The sequence below is a fragment of the Etheostoma cragini genome, chromosome 13 (genome assembly GCF_013103735.1).
Source record: "Etheostoma cragini isolate CJK2018 chromosome 13, CSU_Ecrag_1.0, whole genome shotgun sequence".
NCBI classification, from domain to species: Eukaryota; Metazoa; Chordata; class Actinopteri; order Perciformes; family Percidae; genus Etheostoma; species Etheostoma cragini.
Genome location: NC_048419.1, coordinates 15,074,166 through 15,089,078, shown reverse-complemented (window position 1 = coordinate 15,089,078; position 14,913 = coordinate 15,074,166). Strand labels below are relative to the sequence as shown.

Here is a 14,913-nt window from a genome sequence, read left to right as displayed (position 1 = left end):
GTACTACAGAAAATGTGATCTGGTTTTTAACAATATACATTGCTGTTATGTTGTATGAATATTTCTGAGACTTTGCTTTTGCAAATTGGTATTTTATTGCAATTTTGAGGAACCAGGGTTGGACTGCTGGTAGGAGGAGGGAGAACATATAGCCTTGGAGTATTAAGGAAGGGAAGGGAAAGGTTAATCTTGCAGCTGTACATTAGACACATGGGGTTACTTAAGGCAGTTCCATGGATCTCTCAGAGGACCACTTATGACTTTTTTACTATCCATGTAGTCAAAGAAATATGTGAAACAAACTAGTGTTTGTGTGCAATCTGTGACAGAAAAGCCATGACAAATCAAATTGTTTGGGTGTATGCACTGGGTTAGTAAGGCATATTAAAGTGAGCGGGTGGTCATTTTGCCATACCATATCCAATTCTTCTTATTACAAGCTGCACATAATCCATGCAGGGCTGTTCCAAAGTAGATAACAGACATGCTTAAATGAGAAATAACCAGCATAAAAATGGGTTCAGCCTCCCCAGTTTACTACCTTTTGTGATGGAGTAGAGGAGCAGAAAGTCACATAGAATCCAGGTCTCTTTGGATGGCACAAACAAGCCCTTTGTTAAATATCAGTGGAAAGCCATTTGGGAGTTTAAGTGGGCACCGATGGGTAAAATGACAAACTATTTCGTTGGATCTTCACCTACTAATTACATCGATACTGTGTGTGTGTGTGTGTGTGTGTGTGTGTGTGTGTGTGTGTGTGTGAGAGAAGACTGCATGATTGGTAAGATTTATTTTTAAATTCTCATTTACACCACCATCTAGTGAGAATACATTTCTCCTATAAAATAAAATTACACTCAGAAGTCACTGAGCCATAGAAGGAATTGCTGGATAAAGGTTTTCAGAGAGTCCCAGTTTGTATTTGCTGTATTTTGTTTTCAGGTTTAGTTTTTTTAAGTAATGTGATTAGAAAGAAAACATTTGCTTTGTCTTGGTGACATAAATGGAGTTCACCGCCCGAGGAGGTACAGAACAATACCAAGCATTCTCCTCCTGAGTAACACGCAAGCACTGGAAAATAAAATGGACGATATTTCTTGTAGGCAAGCAACACAACAACACATCAGAGACCGTTTCATGCTTTGTTTCACGGAACCTTGGCTAATAATAAATGGACGTTCTCCTGACGAGGCTGTCACGCCGCCAGGTGATGCTATCTACCGGTGGGACCGCACCATGGAGGATTCAGGCAAAACTCGTAGAGGGGGAAGTCCAGCCCTCGTCAAGCAGTCGTGGTGTACAGACACTAAGATCGTGGCTAAACTGTGTTAACAAAATGTGGAATACCTGACCACAAAGTGCAGCCCATTCTACATACCAAGGGAGCTACAGTGCATTACGCTGACTGTTGTATACATTCCTCCTGCCAAAGGGGAAGAAAATGTTGGAACTCTATAGCATGATCAGAAAATATGAGAACACATACCCTGATGCTGCTTTTGTGTTGATTTTAATAATTGTTATTTGAAGTCCGTATTTCCACACTGCAGTGCCTGAGCCCGATTTGGGTAAATCTAATCACATTGCTGTTTTATTGAAACCAACATACAGGAAAAAGCTTAAAGCAGAGCCGATTTCAGTCATGACAGTACAGAAGTGGTCACAAAATGCACTGAACTGAACTAAGAGACTGCCTACAAACAACCGACATGAATGTGTTTTAGGTAGCCACATATAACATTCACTATTGTACAGAGACTGTAAGCTGTTGCATTAGCGGGTGTACATCTATCTGTGTGCCCTTCAGGAGTTATCGAGTATTACCAAATCAGAAACCATGGTTTAACCAGGACATCTGCGCCAGTATCAGGGAACGGAACGTGGCTTTTCTGTCTGGAAATGAACAACAGTACAGGATGGCCAGATACACTCTGCTCAAATCAATCAGAGCTGCTAAAAAGGCACACACAAAAAAACTGGAGAACTGCTACACAGGAAATGACTCAGGATGTGGCAGGGCATCCAGGCGGTTACAAATTACAAGGGGAACAAGCACACAGCCACTACTTCAGACACTACCCTACCAGATAAACTCAATGCCTTTTACGCTTGGTTTGACAGCCACCAGCAGAACATCATGCCAGCATTACTATCAGGAGGCCAGGGCGAGAATGGTCTCCAGGTAACACGGGCAGAAGTTTTAAGATTTCTGCAGCAGGTCAACCCCCGCCAGGCAGCAGGGCCGGACGGGGTATAATCAAGATTACTGAAAGCCTGTTCAGCTGAGCTGGCCGACGTGTACACCGACATCTTTAACACCTTGGCGGCTTAGGCTGTTGTTCCACTGCTCTTCAAAAGATCCATAATCATGCCGGTTCCTAAGAAGCCACATACAACATGTATGAATGATTTCCGTCCAGTGGCACTCACTTCAGAACCACCATCAGCACTGGGACCCCTCAGGGCTGCTGCCTCAGCCCAAGACTGTTCACACTGTACACCCATGACTGTTTATCTCCACAGAAACTCTGCCAAATTTACAAATTTGCAGACAACACATCTCTCTTTGGACTTATCAGGAAAAATGATGAGACGCACTACAGGCAGCAGGTGGACAGAATACTGGCCTATGGGGAGGAAAACCGCCTTGTCCTAAACACAGATAAGACCAAGCAGCAACAAAATCAAATCCATTGTCCAGGATCCACATCACCCGAGCCACTCTCTGTGTAGGTGGAGAAGCTCTGGTCGGTTGCTGAGACACCATAGACCAGGGAGCAGAAGAGGGAATTGAAAGCGTTGTCAAAACAGTTTCTACCCAGCAGCCATCTGCAGCCTTGCTGGCCAAGGACATTCCATCAGGTTGGGTATACTCTGTCCCACCTCAGACTCTGACACATTGAGACACACACACACACACACACACACACACACACACACACACACACACATCTACACCTACCTCATCTTTTTGTGCAATGATCATGGGCAAAAGTTTGCACTTTGCATTTCTGTATTTATTGTAGGCTACTTATTGTTATTTATTAATATGTGCACTTTCTATCTGTTGTGTCTCTTTAAAATTATGAGTGTTTTTTTTTACTGACGGAGGGATCCACACAAGTATTCCAATGTGCCTGTGAGTTGTGGCAAAAATAAAATGCTTGATCTTGAAAAAAAGAGAGGAAATACGGGAAGGAGGGAGACACAACAAAAACCCACAACAGCAGGAACGATGCCCGCAGCTCACAAAAAAGACACACAGAAACAGACAGGGACAAACACACAAACAAATAAGAGGCACTGACAGGGAGACCGGCATAAGACAAAAGGAACCAAAAGCACACACAAATAGAAGTGAGAAGGCTGGGATGCAGGTTGTCTGAAGGCTGTGTTCATTCCGACAGTAGCCTTATGTGAAAAACACAGCACCCTCAATCATTTCAATGAGACCCCGACATTATCACAACGCTGTCTTGTTTGGTAAAAAAAAAGTTTTACCTGCCTCAATCTTTTTGAAAAAATGTAATGTGATGTCATCTAGTATCTGATCTAATATGTGTAACCAAACCTTTAAACCTGTGGGCTTATTATTTAATGCAGACTTTCTGGATCTGGAGTCTAGTGAAAGAAGAGCCGGGGTTGGTAGCTGAAGAGGTGATGAGCGGATTGCAGTCAAACCAGGGACATAGAAGACTCACACAGGAGGAGTGGAAAACACAAGGGATAAACAGGTGCACTGTCTGATTGTTTCTCTTTTCAACTCTGTGAAATTCATAAATGGTGATTAATGCAACTGTGTCTCTTAACTGAAAGCAAAGGTTTGCCCAGCTGCTCACAATCTCCTCATAAATAAACATTAGCTTACGGGTTTGTTCCTTTTCTCTTTAACCACATGATTATACACCTTTGTGATGCTTTGAGTCCAACGAACCACTACATTCTGTGTATGTCTGTATATATTTGTCCCTCCAAATGTAATACATTTCAGCTGGTGAAGGTTGATCCCTGGTGAAAGTTAATTTGGCTGTTTAAACGCTATGTTAATTCTGAGTGGACAGTGGGGCGTTAAATTGTTTCCCTGGGTTCTTTTTTTTTGACTCTGAGCCATCTGATGCTTCCTGCATAAAGAAAGTTTTGGCATCCTCCAAAAAGGTTTATAGCCAACGCCAAAGAAAAATCCGGCTGCAGCCAGCCTCCCTCTCATCCAAAGCAGATATATTTTACACATGAGGCTGGAGCTGATAAGACGCTAAATTGCGTCGTTTTGAATAGAACTGAACGCTTTGCAGTGAAGTTAGCGCTAACAGGATCTCCGTTTGCAGAGTTGAGGCTGTACCGGGCTCTCCCGGTGATCACGCTGCTCTGGGGGACCCGCTGGGCAGCGAGAAGCTGCTCCAACTGCTAATAATAATAATAATAACAACAATAATAATAGTAATAATAATAATAATAATAATAATAATAATAATAATAATAATAATCTTATTGCTTCAACTAACAAACTGACTGTTTAAACATGCCAAAGTGGCCTTTTTATGGGATATTAAATCCCAAATATGGTCATTTATCCTGTGTTGGGATAACCACTGGTGTAAGTTGTAATTTAGATCTTTTACTTAAGTAAAAGTAGCATTACCCAATTTTAATACAAATACTCTGTTATGTTAGTAAATGTCAAGCTTTCAAAACGTCATAGTATTGGCATTAAAATACTACATGCAAAACTACTTAAAGTGCCAAAAGTAAAACTACTCATTATGCAGCAAGGCCCATTTCAGAGTAACATAGTATTTCATTCTAATTATTGATGCATTATTGTGTACATCACTAATGTTGCAATTGGTACGTTGGAGTTGACAAGGTTAGGGGCAGTTCCTTGTAAGATGAGTTCAAGATAAGTTTGTCTTTTTAAATATCATGAATGAAAAAGAGATGGCTTTGTAACATGGCTCTTAAATGCAGTTGATTGTTGCTTTCAGGCTAGTGAGTGCGTGGGCAACATAAAACCCCAAATTCCCTTTAGGGTGCCTTGCTTTTATGTTGCTCTCATTGCTCAGTGCTCACTGAGAGGCCTGATGGGGTAATGATCAGTGAGTAAGTCAGAGATGTCCTGAGGAGCAAACCATTAAGTGCCTTGCTAGCAGGATTTTAAACGAGATTATGCATTGTACTGGGAGCCCATGCAGTGATTTTAGGACTGACTTATTCATGTTAAAATTTGTGTGTGCGTGTAAGGACTCTGGCTGCTGCATTATGAGTTGAAGGCACCCTACTTATTGTTTGGATAATCCGGCAAATAGAGCGTATGTATACAGTACTATCCTCACCACATCTTTTAAAATTTGGGACTCACTGGGTTTAAAGCTGCATTAATCAATATTTTTATAATAACAATGAAAACAGTGTATCATTTGAAAGGTGTCACTCAGAATGACTCAGAGATAACTAGAAAGCAGCTTAGCAGCACCTCTCAGCTCTACAGACCTTTATATTGTATTTCAGCTCATTGTTATGGTTTTGCAACCCACAATTTTACTGGTTTGCTTCACGCTCACTGCTCATAAGAATTACCATTTTTAGCTGCAGCAGTGAGCAGTTTTTGTCAAAAGGATCATGGATCTCAAACACTACCTACCCTGCACCACACAGAGACAGACAAAGGAAATCATAGTTGTTAAAGAGACAGATATTTCCCTATGGGGTAACTAGAGACACGACTCCAAATGAATGGGAAATAGTTGCTTAGTGTCAGCTGGATGTGTAAACAGGCAACTGCTTGCATGCTTGGCCTATCAAATTTATGAGGCAAAACCATATTCCACTTCCCCCCCAAGTGGCTAATAAAACCTGTTATTCAGGTTACGTCTCAAAGCAATAGTCTTTAGAATCTTATGATCAAATAATATGCATTCATTTAAACTGTGGCAAAGCGTGCCTTCTGGGACTTCAGCGGGAGAACAGGTGAGACTGAAACAATAAGCATGACAACAGCTATTGCTCCACATGTGGAGGAACATGCAGGGAAATGTGGTTCTAACTATTTCCTCCTGTTATGTGTAATAATGCAACACTGTCCTGCCTTAAAAACAAAAAGGAATTATTGAAATCGGCTTCAAGGCCAGCACGTCTACAGAAGTGGCAAGATATACTTTCTTCTACCCTTTTTCAACAGATTCAGACTCCTTAGTTTGTTCTTATCTTGAAAAAGAAAAGGATAATAGAACAACTGGAACATTGTGGAAAATTAATGGCAATTACAAAATTAAAAGGGCAGGTCTCATTGCACTTTTATTTGATCTTATCTCTGATCTTATATCTAATCTTATATCTGATCTTATATCTGATCTTATAACTGATCTATCGCTGATCTTATATCTGATCTTATCTCTGATCTTATCTCTTTTAGTTACTCAAGTACTTCTTGTTGAAACACAATCAAGTATGAAGTAACGTGAAGGCTTTCTTTCAGGGTCCGTCTCAGATTTTCTTCTACATTCTGCATTTCTTGGGACTTGGTGAAATCAAAGCCTCATCAGGTGATGTTTTTCTGATAAAATTACCTTTGTGCCTCAGGGTTTAAATGTTTTCCATCCCATAATTGTTTTTACTTACGATGATTGTAAAGTTTGTGAGTTAGTTTTAGCCCATAGGTTCTTTGAATCTGAAGCAAGATTGATTGATTTTTGTAAAGTGGTCACATTAAAGACATGTTCTGAATGAATGAATGAATGAAAATGTGAAAAGTAGGCTGAAAACTTAGACTCTCACACCTGTCGGTTTAAACGGGTTGGATGTGGTCAATGAACTTTGGGCTGAGTTGAAAGTTTCAGGAGAACTCTACAACAAAAACCAAGACATTCACAGTGTGACTTCAGTTAGTGTGAAGCTTTAAAAAGAGATATTTAGGTTTCAAATGATCACTAATTCCATCCAGGTTTGCAAAATAAGAGCAAACAAACACAGAAGCCAACTTTATAATATCATTGGGAACATTATTATTCCCTCTTCTTACATGCATATTGATATTGCCTATTTCAATAGCTGTTTTAATTTGAATCTTATATTCTTTGATAGGGGGCTATTTGTTGCAATAGGGGGCTATTTGTTACAATAACAAATAGCCTTTTTCAGTAATTCTGGTACCTTAATAGCTATGTTTATTAATGTTAAACAAACCAATAAAGAAAGAAAGCTCATCCATTCCCAGGTGCTGCTACCTAACCATTGGTAGAGAGGATTTAACTTGACATCAACAAAATCCCAATTAACAACTAAATGTAAGATTTCTCTGGGCCCTCCAAACCAAACAAAGATCAGCACTGAAATGTGTGCAGTGTTGATATTGGTTACAGTTACAACCCTATTGCTGCCAAACTACAGATTTATGTCTTACTCTGCCAGAGTTCATGAAAACGTTTGTGAAGCACACATTCCTTCTGCTCCGTTGGTTGACCATTTGACTATTTCAGAAGTGTCTTATCTGCATATAGATACGCATACCATCCAAAATAGAAGTGACAATTGAACTGATTAAAATGCAGTGATGAAACTTTCATTAACAATAAAAATGAACATCTTAAAATAAATTGAAAAAAAATTGTCAAGCCCTTTGTATCCAAACTATTTTTTTTTAATTGCCAAAATGACGATTACATAAATGGGTACAAGTATGTAAAAGTCAAATGTCTCCAATTAAATCCAATAAAGCTCAACTCTGGCAGGCTTTTAAAAGCTGAAATCCGCTCATGTCCAAACCTTGTGTTCAAGCGGAACTGTTCTAGGAAGCACTTCACTGTCCGTGAGCTAGACAACTTTCACATTTTCCACATTAAAAAAAATAAAAAAATAAAATGTTGTTATTCCTTGGAATAAATCAAATGTGCTGCTTAACAAGAAACTTTCTGAAAATATGAAAACAATGGAGATTTATAGGAATAGTTGGACATTTTGTGAAATACATAGATTTTTTGAGAGTTAGATGAGAAGCTTGATACCGTCATTGTATATTAGCATTGCAGTCCAACAGGTCCTGTAACATTGGTGGTGAATTAAGGATGATTGGAACATAAGGTCAAATGGGAAAGTATAACTACACAGCATATAGGGTTATTTTCAGGCCTGATGAGAAAATAAAAAACTTTTTCTGTGTTCTAGCTGTGAAACCACAAAACTGCTTGGCCTTATTGGTGTGTCACCTCGGAGGGCGGGGCAAGCACCCAACAGGAAGTTGACTCTGCAATTCACAGGGTAAGGAAATTACATAAGCAGTATAGCTAGTTTTCATCGTAAGATTATTAAATTCCAAAATACATTGCAATGAAAAACCTTTGTATATATATATAGGTGCTAGTAAAACCAGCTAGCAAAAAACACCCTACCCTAAAACATTACACCCTAATACACTAGCCAAACCAAACCTAACGCTTAGTTTAGCCTTGACTTCTTAACCCATCCCTCACTAATGGTGATTATAAATCTATTGCAGAGCAGAATAGCCCCAGTGAGACAGGAAGAGAGATGCTGGAAGACAGCAAAAGGGGAGAGCGCATGATAAGAAACAGCTGGGGAAAGATTTAACAGGTGGAGAGAATACAATAAATATGCTTACACTATCCTAAATCCATAATAAGATGTGCTCCTCCAATAACCTGGTCCTGGCCCTTTCTTTTTTTCTTTTTTTTTTTGCAGTTTTTGGGTCAGTTTATAGCCTACAGAAGGCAATGCTACATATCTGTAGAATAGTCCTCTTCTCAAATGGATAGGTTACATCTTCAGCATCACAGAAATGTAGGCTATCACGTGTTGGGCTATTTATTTTACTTTTATACATGTATGACAAGAAACCTTGGGTGTAAATTCAAAAGCTGTCAATCAATTTACCCTACTTTTATTCTCCACTTTGCGCTGCTTGGTTCAGGAGACAGGAAGGGACTTATTGGAAGTATGACAGAGACATATTGTGCAAAAGCGAAAACAGATGGAAACATAATAAAGACAATATATGTATGAGAAAGGAGGAGGTGGAAGTGTTTACCCACAGTGAGACAGTGACTTAGAGAGAGAGAGAGATAGAGAGAGAGGGAGAGAGAGAGAGAGAGAGAGAGAGAGAGAGAGAGGAACATAGTGGCTTTCAGCTCCGGGAAGGACACCGTGGAGAGGATGTCAGTGTTTTTGCGCACAGCGCAGATTCATCCGATGGCTATAGTCCGCCTTTTTGGTCATTTTTAAATATTGGGCAAGATCTAACATATTGGACTTACTGGGACTACTGCTGACTTTTCTGTCGACTGGTAGGTCTTCGCGGGCGGAAACCTATCGTGGATCGGTCACAGCCAGGGCGACATGAGCGCAGGAAAACTTCTGAGTCTCTGGATGGATGTAGCTGTCATCATTTTGCTCGTCCACCTGACCCATACTGAGACTAGAGGTAAAGACATATTTAGGGAGCAGGTTACATGATAAAGAGCCGTAAGGAAAAAAGAAAGAAAACGAATGGTTATTTCTCTGTAGGCTACTTAATATGTTTAGTGCTGGTGCATCACAGGAGTCTTTTTGTATTATTTTTCCACCTCATATTTTAAGAATTTGATAATTACAGGTTATTCGTAGTATTGTTATAAGTAATCTTTCCTATTTTTTTTGTCACAGTAGAGTTATAAGTTGTTCAGTGTGATTTTGTGAATGAACATTATGAGTGCCGAACATATAAATTCTCTAGCAAGGACCACACCATCAAATAGAGACGTCTGAACAGTTTAATAATGGAAGAAGATTGGAATGCGAAGCATGATGTCGCTTGTAGTCATCAGTTGACTTGATGTTGTGGGGAACCTTCAGTAGAGAATCCGCTGTAGGGCACTACAGACCCCCTAGGACCTAAAGAAGAGGAGAAATAAAGGGAGAGAAACAGAAAGAGGGTGAGAGGGAGGGAAGGAGAGGTGCAGAATGCCAGAGCGAATGAGAGGAGAGGGTTAGTATTAAGGAGAACACAGAGAGAGCTGTGTTTGAGGTGTGGCCCTGCTCCTGAAATGATGCTAGGTAGGCTTCAATTAATCATTATGAACTCAACAGTAAGCTGAGGGCTCTTCATGTTTTAAACCCTCATCTGGCCTAGTTGGCAGGAAAGCTATGCAAACACTAAATAAGGCCGGTAGTTATTTGAGTTGGACAGAAATATAATTTCTCTGGAGAATAAATGGAAGTGAAAATGCATGAAAAAGGTGGCAAAGTTTACCACTGTCCTAACAATGATGTCCTTCTAAAATTTAGGATGCTTTTTAGGGAGCTAATTAGAGATTGGTTAGGTTTAAATCACAAGTATTGATAAGATTCATAAATAGGACTAAAATGTGTATGTGAGATGATTCAGGGAATTGTACATAAATGTGGCATTATATGCCACTGACTGATGTATTTGTTCTCAAAACTGTCACATCTCAATCACATACTGGTATTAAGGTTTTTTTTCTTCCGGCGGGGTTGTTGAGTTGTTAAATATCAGAAAAGTCAATATCCACTTCATGTATTGTTCATTCATGCCAACTCAGTCACACACGCTCCACCTCCCACTCTGTAACTCATCCTGAGTTGTTTTTGTGCTTCTTTGACACACAGTGTTTCAGTAGGTGGAGGGCTGGTTGTAGCTGGCACATTGGGTTGCAAAAATGAATACTTGTCCCGTTGAAACACCAAAGAATAAGTCTTTGATTTTGTTCAGTTTTATAATTAAAATGACCAACTTTGTTTGTTTTATTTGTTACCACTTGTAAGTAAGAATGAACATTACAGATTAACAAGACTAATAAATATTATTTTTTATCATTAAAACTAAAAGGTTAACAAACCACCAAACGTTTCCATTAGTGAGGCAGAGGACATCCGCGTGATCAGGAATGTTGTGTGTGTCTGTCACAGAGCAAGGAGTCATAAATGATATTTTCTGGGACTTGTGGGTGAACTACTATGAGGAAGGGTTCTCTAGACATTGAGCTTAATCAAACATTTGAGTTGATGATGGTGTAATCCCTTTCAGATAACTTTTTTACAAGATGTGTGTTGCATTCTTCCAGATCATGTCTTTTCTGTCTTGAGGGAGAGGGGGCAGTTGTCGCACCATCAGGCAATTTTCATTTTTGAGACTTGAGCAGAAATTCCGGTGCAGCAAAGACCGTGAAGCAAGGCTCAGAATGCAGTCAACCATTGAGATTATTAAAGGGTTTTTACATTTCTGTCTGTCACTGGCAGTCTCCAAAGTTATTCAGTGTTCAGGGCTGATAATATACTGAACAAAATTATAAAAGAAACATGTTTGTTTTTACAGCCATTTCTCATGAGCTGAACTCAAAGATCTAAGACTTTTTCTATGTACACAAAAAGTTTATCTCTCAAATATCGTTCACAAATCTGTCTAAATCTGTGTTAGTGAGCACTTCTCCTTTGCCGAGATAATCCATCCACCTCACAGATGTGACATATCAAGATGATGATTAGACAGCATGATTATTGCACAGGTGTGTCTTAGGCTGGCCACCATAAAAGGCCACTCTAAAATGTGCAGTTTTATCACACAGCATAATGCCACAGTTTTGAGGGAGCGTGTAATTGGCATGCTGACTGCAGGAATGTCTACCAGAGCTGTTGCCCGTGTTGAATGAATCTTCATTTCTCTACCATAAGCCGTGTCCAAAGGCGTTTCAAAGAATTGGGTAGTCCATCCAACCGGCCTCACGACCGTAGACCACGTGTAATCACGCCAGCCCAGGGCCTCCACATCAGCATCTTTACCTTCAAGATTGTCTGAGACTGGTGTGGTTACACATGTTTTTTTTTTGTTTTTTTTTACTGATTGTTTTTTTACCAAAAAACATTGTGTGTAATGTGTCCTTGAGGTCTAAAGGCCTTGACACACCAAGCTGTCACCCGGGGACTAACAGCAACGACTGAGTCGCATCTTGTCGGCTTGATTGGATTGATCAGATGAGATGAAAAAAAAAAATTCAGCTGAAAAATAGCTGACAAAGGCCGACTCTTGGCGACGGGGCGGAACACAAACTAGGCCGACCGTTGATCTCCGTCAGCCATGTAAAGCAATTTATGAAAACTATTTTAAATTGAGCATTGCTTACATCCAATGGTTTCTAGCTAGCAGTCTTCTTCACTGCCTTTGTTGGCACATTGCTGCACTTTTTGGTATGTTGTTGACATCAGCTGTTAATCAGCAGAACAGATTGAAACTGCGTGCATGTGTGTCCTCGTGCGCATGCACTTTACAAACATAACAAGGACTCACATCCACTGTGACACCATTTAATAAAAGCACTTTCCCTTCACAATTAGAAAGACAAAACAGATCGGAGCTAATGATTGACAGACACGTATGTGTCCAGACCAGTAAAATAGGTGAGGGGCATGTCTTCTCAGTCTGTTTTTTTCAGTCTGTTTGAAGTGCAGGCCATTTTTTATCTTAGCAAACAGGGATGTTCACTAGGGTGTCTTTTGTTCAGATGCTTTCTGTTCATTCTGTCACTTTCTTTTTTAAGTATGTGTGCCTTCCCTTGAGTAATTTGAGGCAGTCCAGGCAAGAGAGTGGGTCATCTTTTAATCACAAGTTTGCTGGTTTGATCCCCGGCTCCTCCTGTCCACATGTCAAAGTGTCCTTTACCAAGGTACTGAACCCCATTGGGTGTGTGAATGGGACAATTACAATTAAATTGGACAGGAATTTGTTTAAGGGAGAAAGGTGCTTATAAATGCAATCCATTTACCATTTTATTTATCTGCAGATTACCTTTTTATGAGTGCTTAGCTTTTCTTCACCATGGTGGCACTTGCTTACACTTGACTTGCATTTTATGTTTAGGTGTGCCACCACCCTGAACAGGATAAACGGGTATGAAAAATTCATTGATGCAGACTGTTTTGGGCACTTGCTTAAGCGCTCTATGACTTCTATGAATACCAAATTAGCTCCATGAATAAATAAACAATAAATCACACCCAGCAATGTAACTGTTTGAGAGCAAGGAGACATTTTAGATTGACAAAAAAAACACCAATTGTTGCTTGGTTCTGCATTGCCTTACTGCTTAGTGTGGTTTGTCTGTTTTCCTAAATGGCATGGCGTCTTTTTATAGCTTTATAGTGCTGCAGGCACATTTTAAGTCAAATCTTTAAGCATCTAAAGTTTAGTGTGTGTTCCAGTCTGCTCATTGATTAAAATGTTATACTGCGGATGCCATATAACTAAGAATACTGTCCCATGACAATCTAGATAGGTATTTGTTACTCTTGCTGTGTTACTCAAAATGTGTATAATGTTAGAATGTATAAAGATTAAACAAGACTGAAGGGAGTTGCAGAGGGGAGAGACTGATAGTCACAGATTAAAGAGTAGTGTATGATTTAGGTGTTGCTATCAGAGACCTGCTTTGACTGACCAAGAGTAGCCTTTTGAAATGCCATGAGGACTTTGTGTTCAGGGGAACATTGGCTGCCCACTACAGTCAACACATCACACTGAGTCACATAAATCAGAGACAAAACATGAAAGACGGAAGAGAAGACGAATGCTGATTTTAAATATCTTTGTAATTGTTTATTTTGGAATTCACACTTACTGTATGTCTCCCATACATTCAGTTGCATGTTCACTCTTCACACATGACAATTCTGGATAAAGTAGTGTTTCTTCTTCTTCACTATTATGATGGCAGCATTGCATTATCTAGCACTATCTTTGCAGTTCAAATTGAAAAAGAACAAATGGAGATGGACGTACCAATTGCAGTTTAAATGTTAAAAATCCATACAGCCACCGTGGAGATATCACTGTCTAATGTCCAGCAAACTGTCTGTACGCAAATTTGACAGTGTAGGTTCCAAGGATGTTAGGATGTGGGATATAGGACCCTGGGGACATAGGTACGCACCCCAGGAGAAGGATAGTAAGTTACTTTGAAAACAACATTAAGAAACAAGAGCACACTCAGTTCTCTTACATGCTTTCTTAATGAATTTGAAAATGTATTTCGTAGTGAATCTCCACAGTTTAATCTGTGACCACCAGCAGAGTTTAGGGGGACGCTCGACCCCGCTTTGACTACCTCCCCAATTGTTATGTTAGCATACTGTAGCCCATGGCACTACTCATCCAATTGCTGCTTTGCTGTTCATTTTGTAGTGTAAGTTGAGTGTAAGTGTTTTTCAGGGTTAACATGAGTTGGCATAAATGTAACTTGAAAATGTAGTGATACTTTAATAAAGGTTATTTTAATAATAAAATACAAAATTGATCTCCCCGAGAACAGAAAAAGCATCCATTGTACAAATATTAGCTCATTAAAAATGAATGTAAAAAAAGGTATACTGTAAATAACTGACACAAAATGCTGTGAAAAGGATCTGTTCCTCACCTGTCCATCAGGCGCCCTCAGTGTGCAGCCCTGTCCTGCACACCTGTGACCCATCTCTCAATCACCATTGTCCTCTGCCTGCCTTCCCACCTGCTCCTCGTTACCAATAAGCTCGGGACTGTATAAAGAGGGGAGGCTTTAAATGCTGGAGGTTTATCTTTAGCCATTCTTGTTAATGCTGCTGTGTGTCAACCTGAGAACATGTTATAGTCATCACCGGTGTTCGCTTTTCTTCATCACCTTTCCTGGGGAGTCTTCAGTCAGGCCAGTTGGTGGCTGCTGGTGCAGGTGGTGCTGACTTGTCTTGATCGTGATCGGTTGTGGATTTCCTGAAATGTATGGGCCTTGTTGTGCATGTTTATACAAATTCCAGCATTGAACATTCACACATGGTAACTTTAAACTGATTTAGTTTGGATTTATAGAAACCAAAACATGACAGTGTGAGTACTGCTATAGGAATGTAAAATGTTGCAAATTACATTCTGAATCATGAGTC

General features: G+C 39.8%; 1 protein-coding gene across 1 annotated transcript in view; it reads left to right on the top strand.

The window, feature by feature from the left end:
* Window positions 1-9,142: 9,142 nt before the first annotated feature.
* The window catches only part of rxfp2a (relaxin family peptide receptor 2a), a 33,871-nt gene continuing 28,100 nt past the window's right edge, over window positions 9,143-14,913 (top strand). The window contains exon 1 of the mRNA XM_034890921.1: window positions 9,143-9,430. Coding sequence (XP_034746812.1) covers window positions 9,346-9,430 — 85 coding nt within the window. The 5' untranslated portion in view covers window positions 9,143-9,345. The remainder of the gene's footprint in view (window positions 9,431-14,913) is intronic.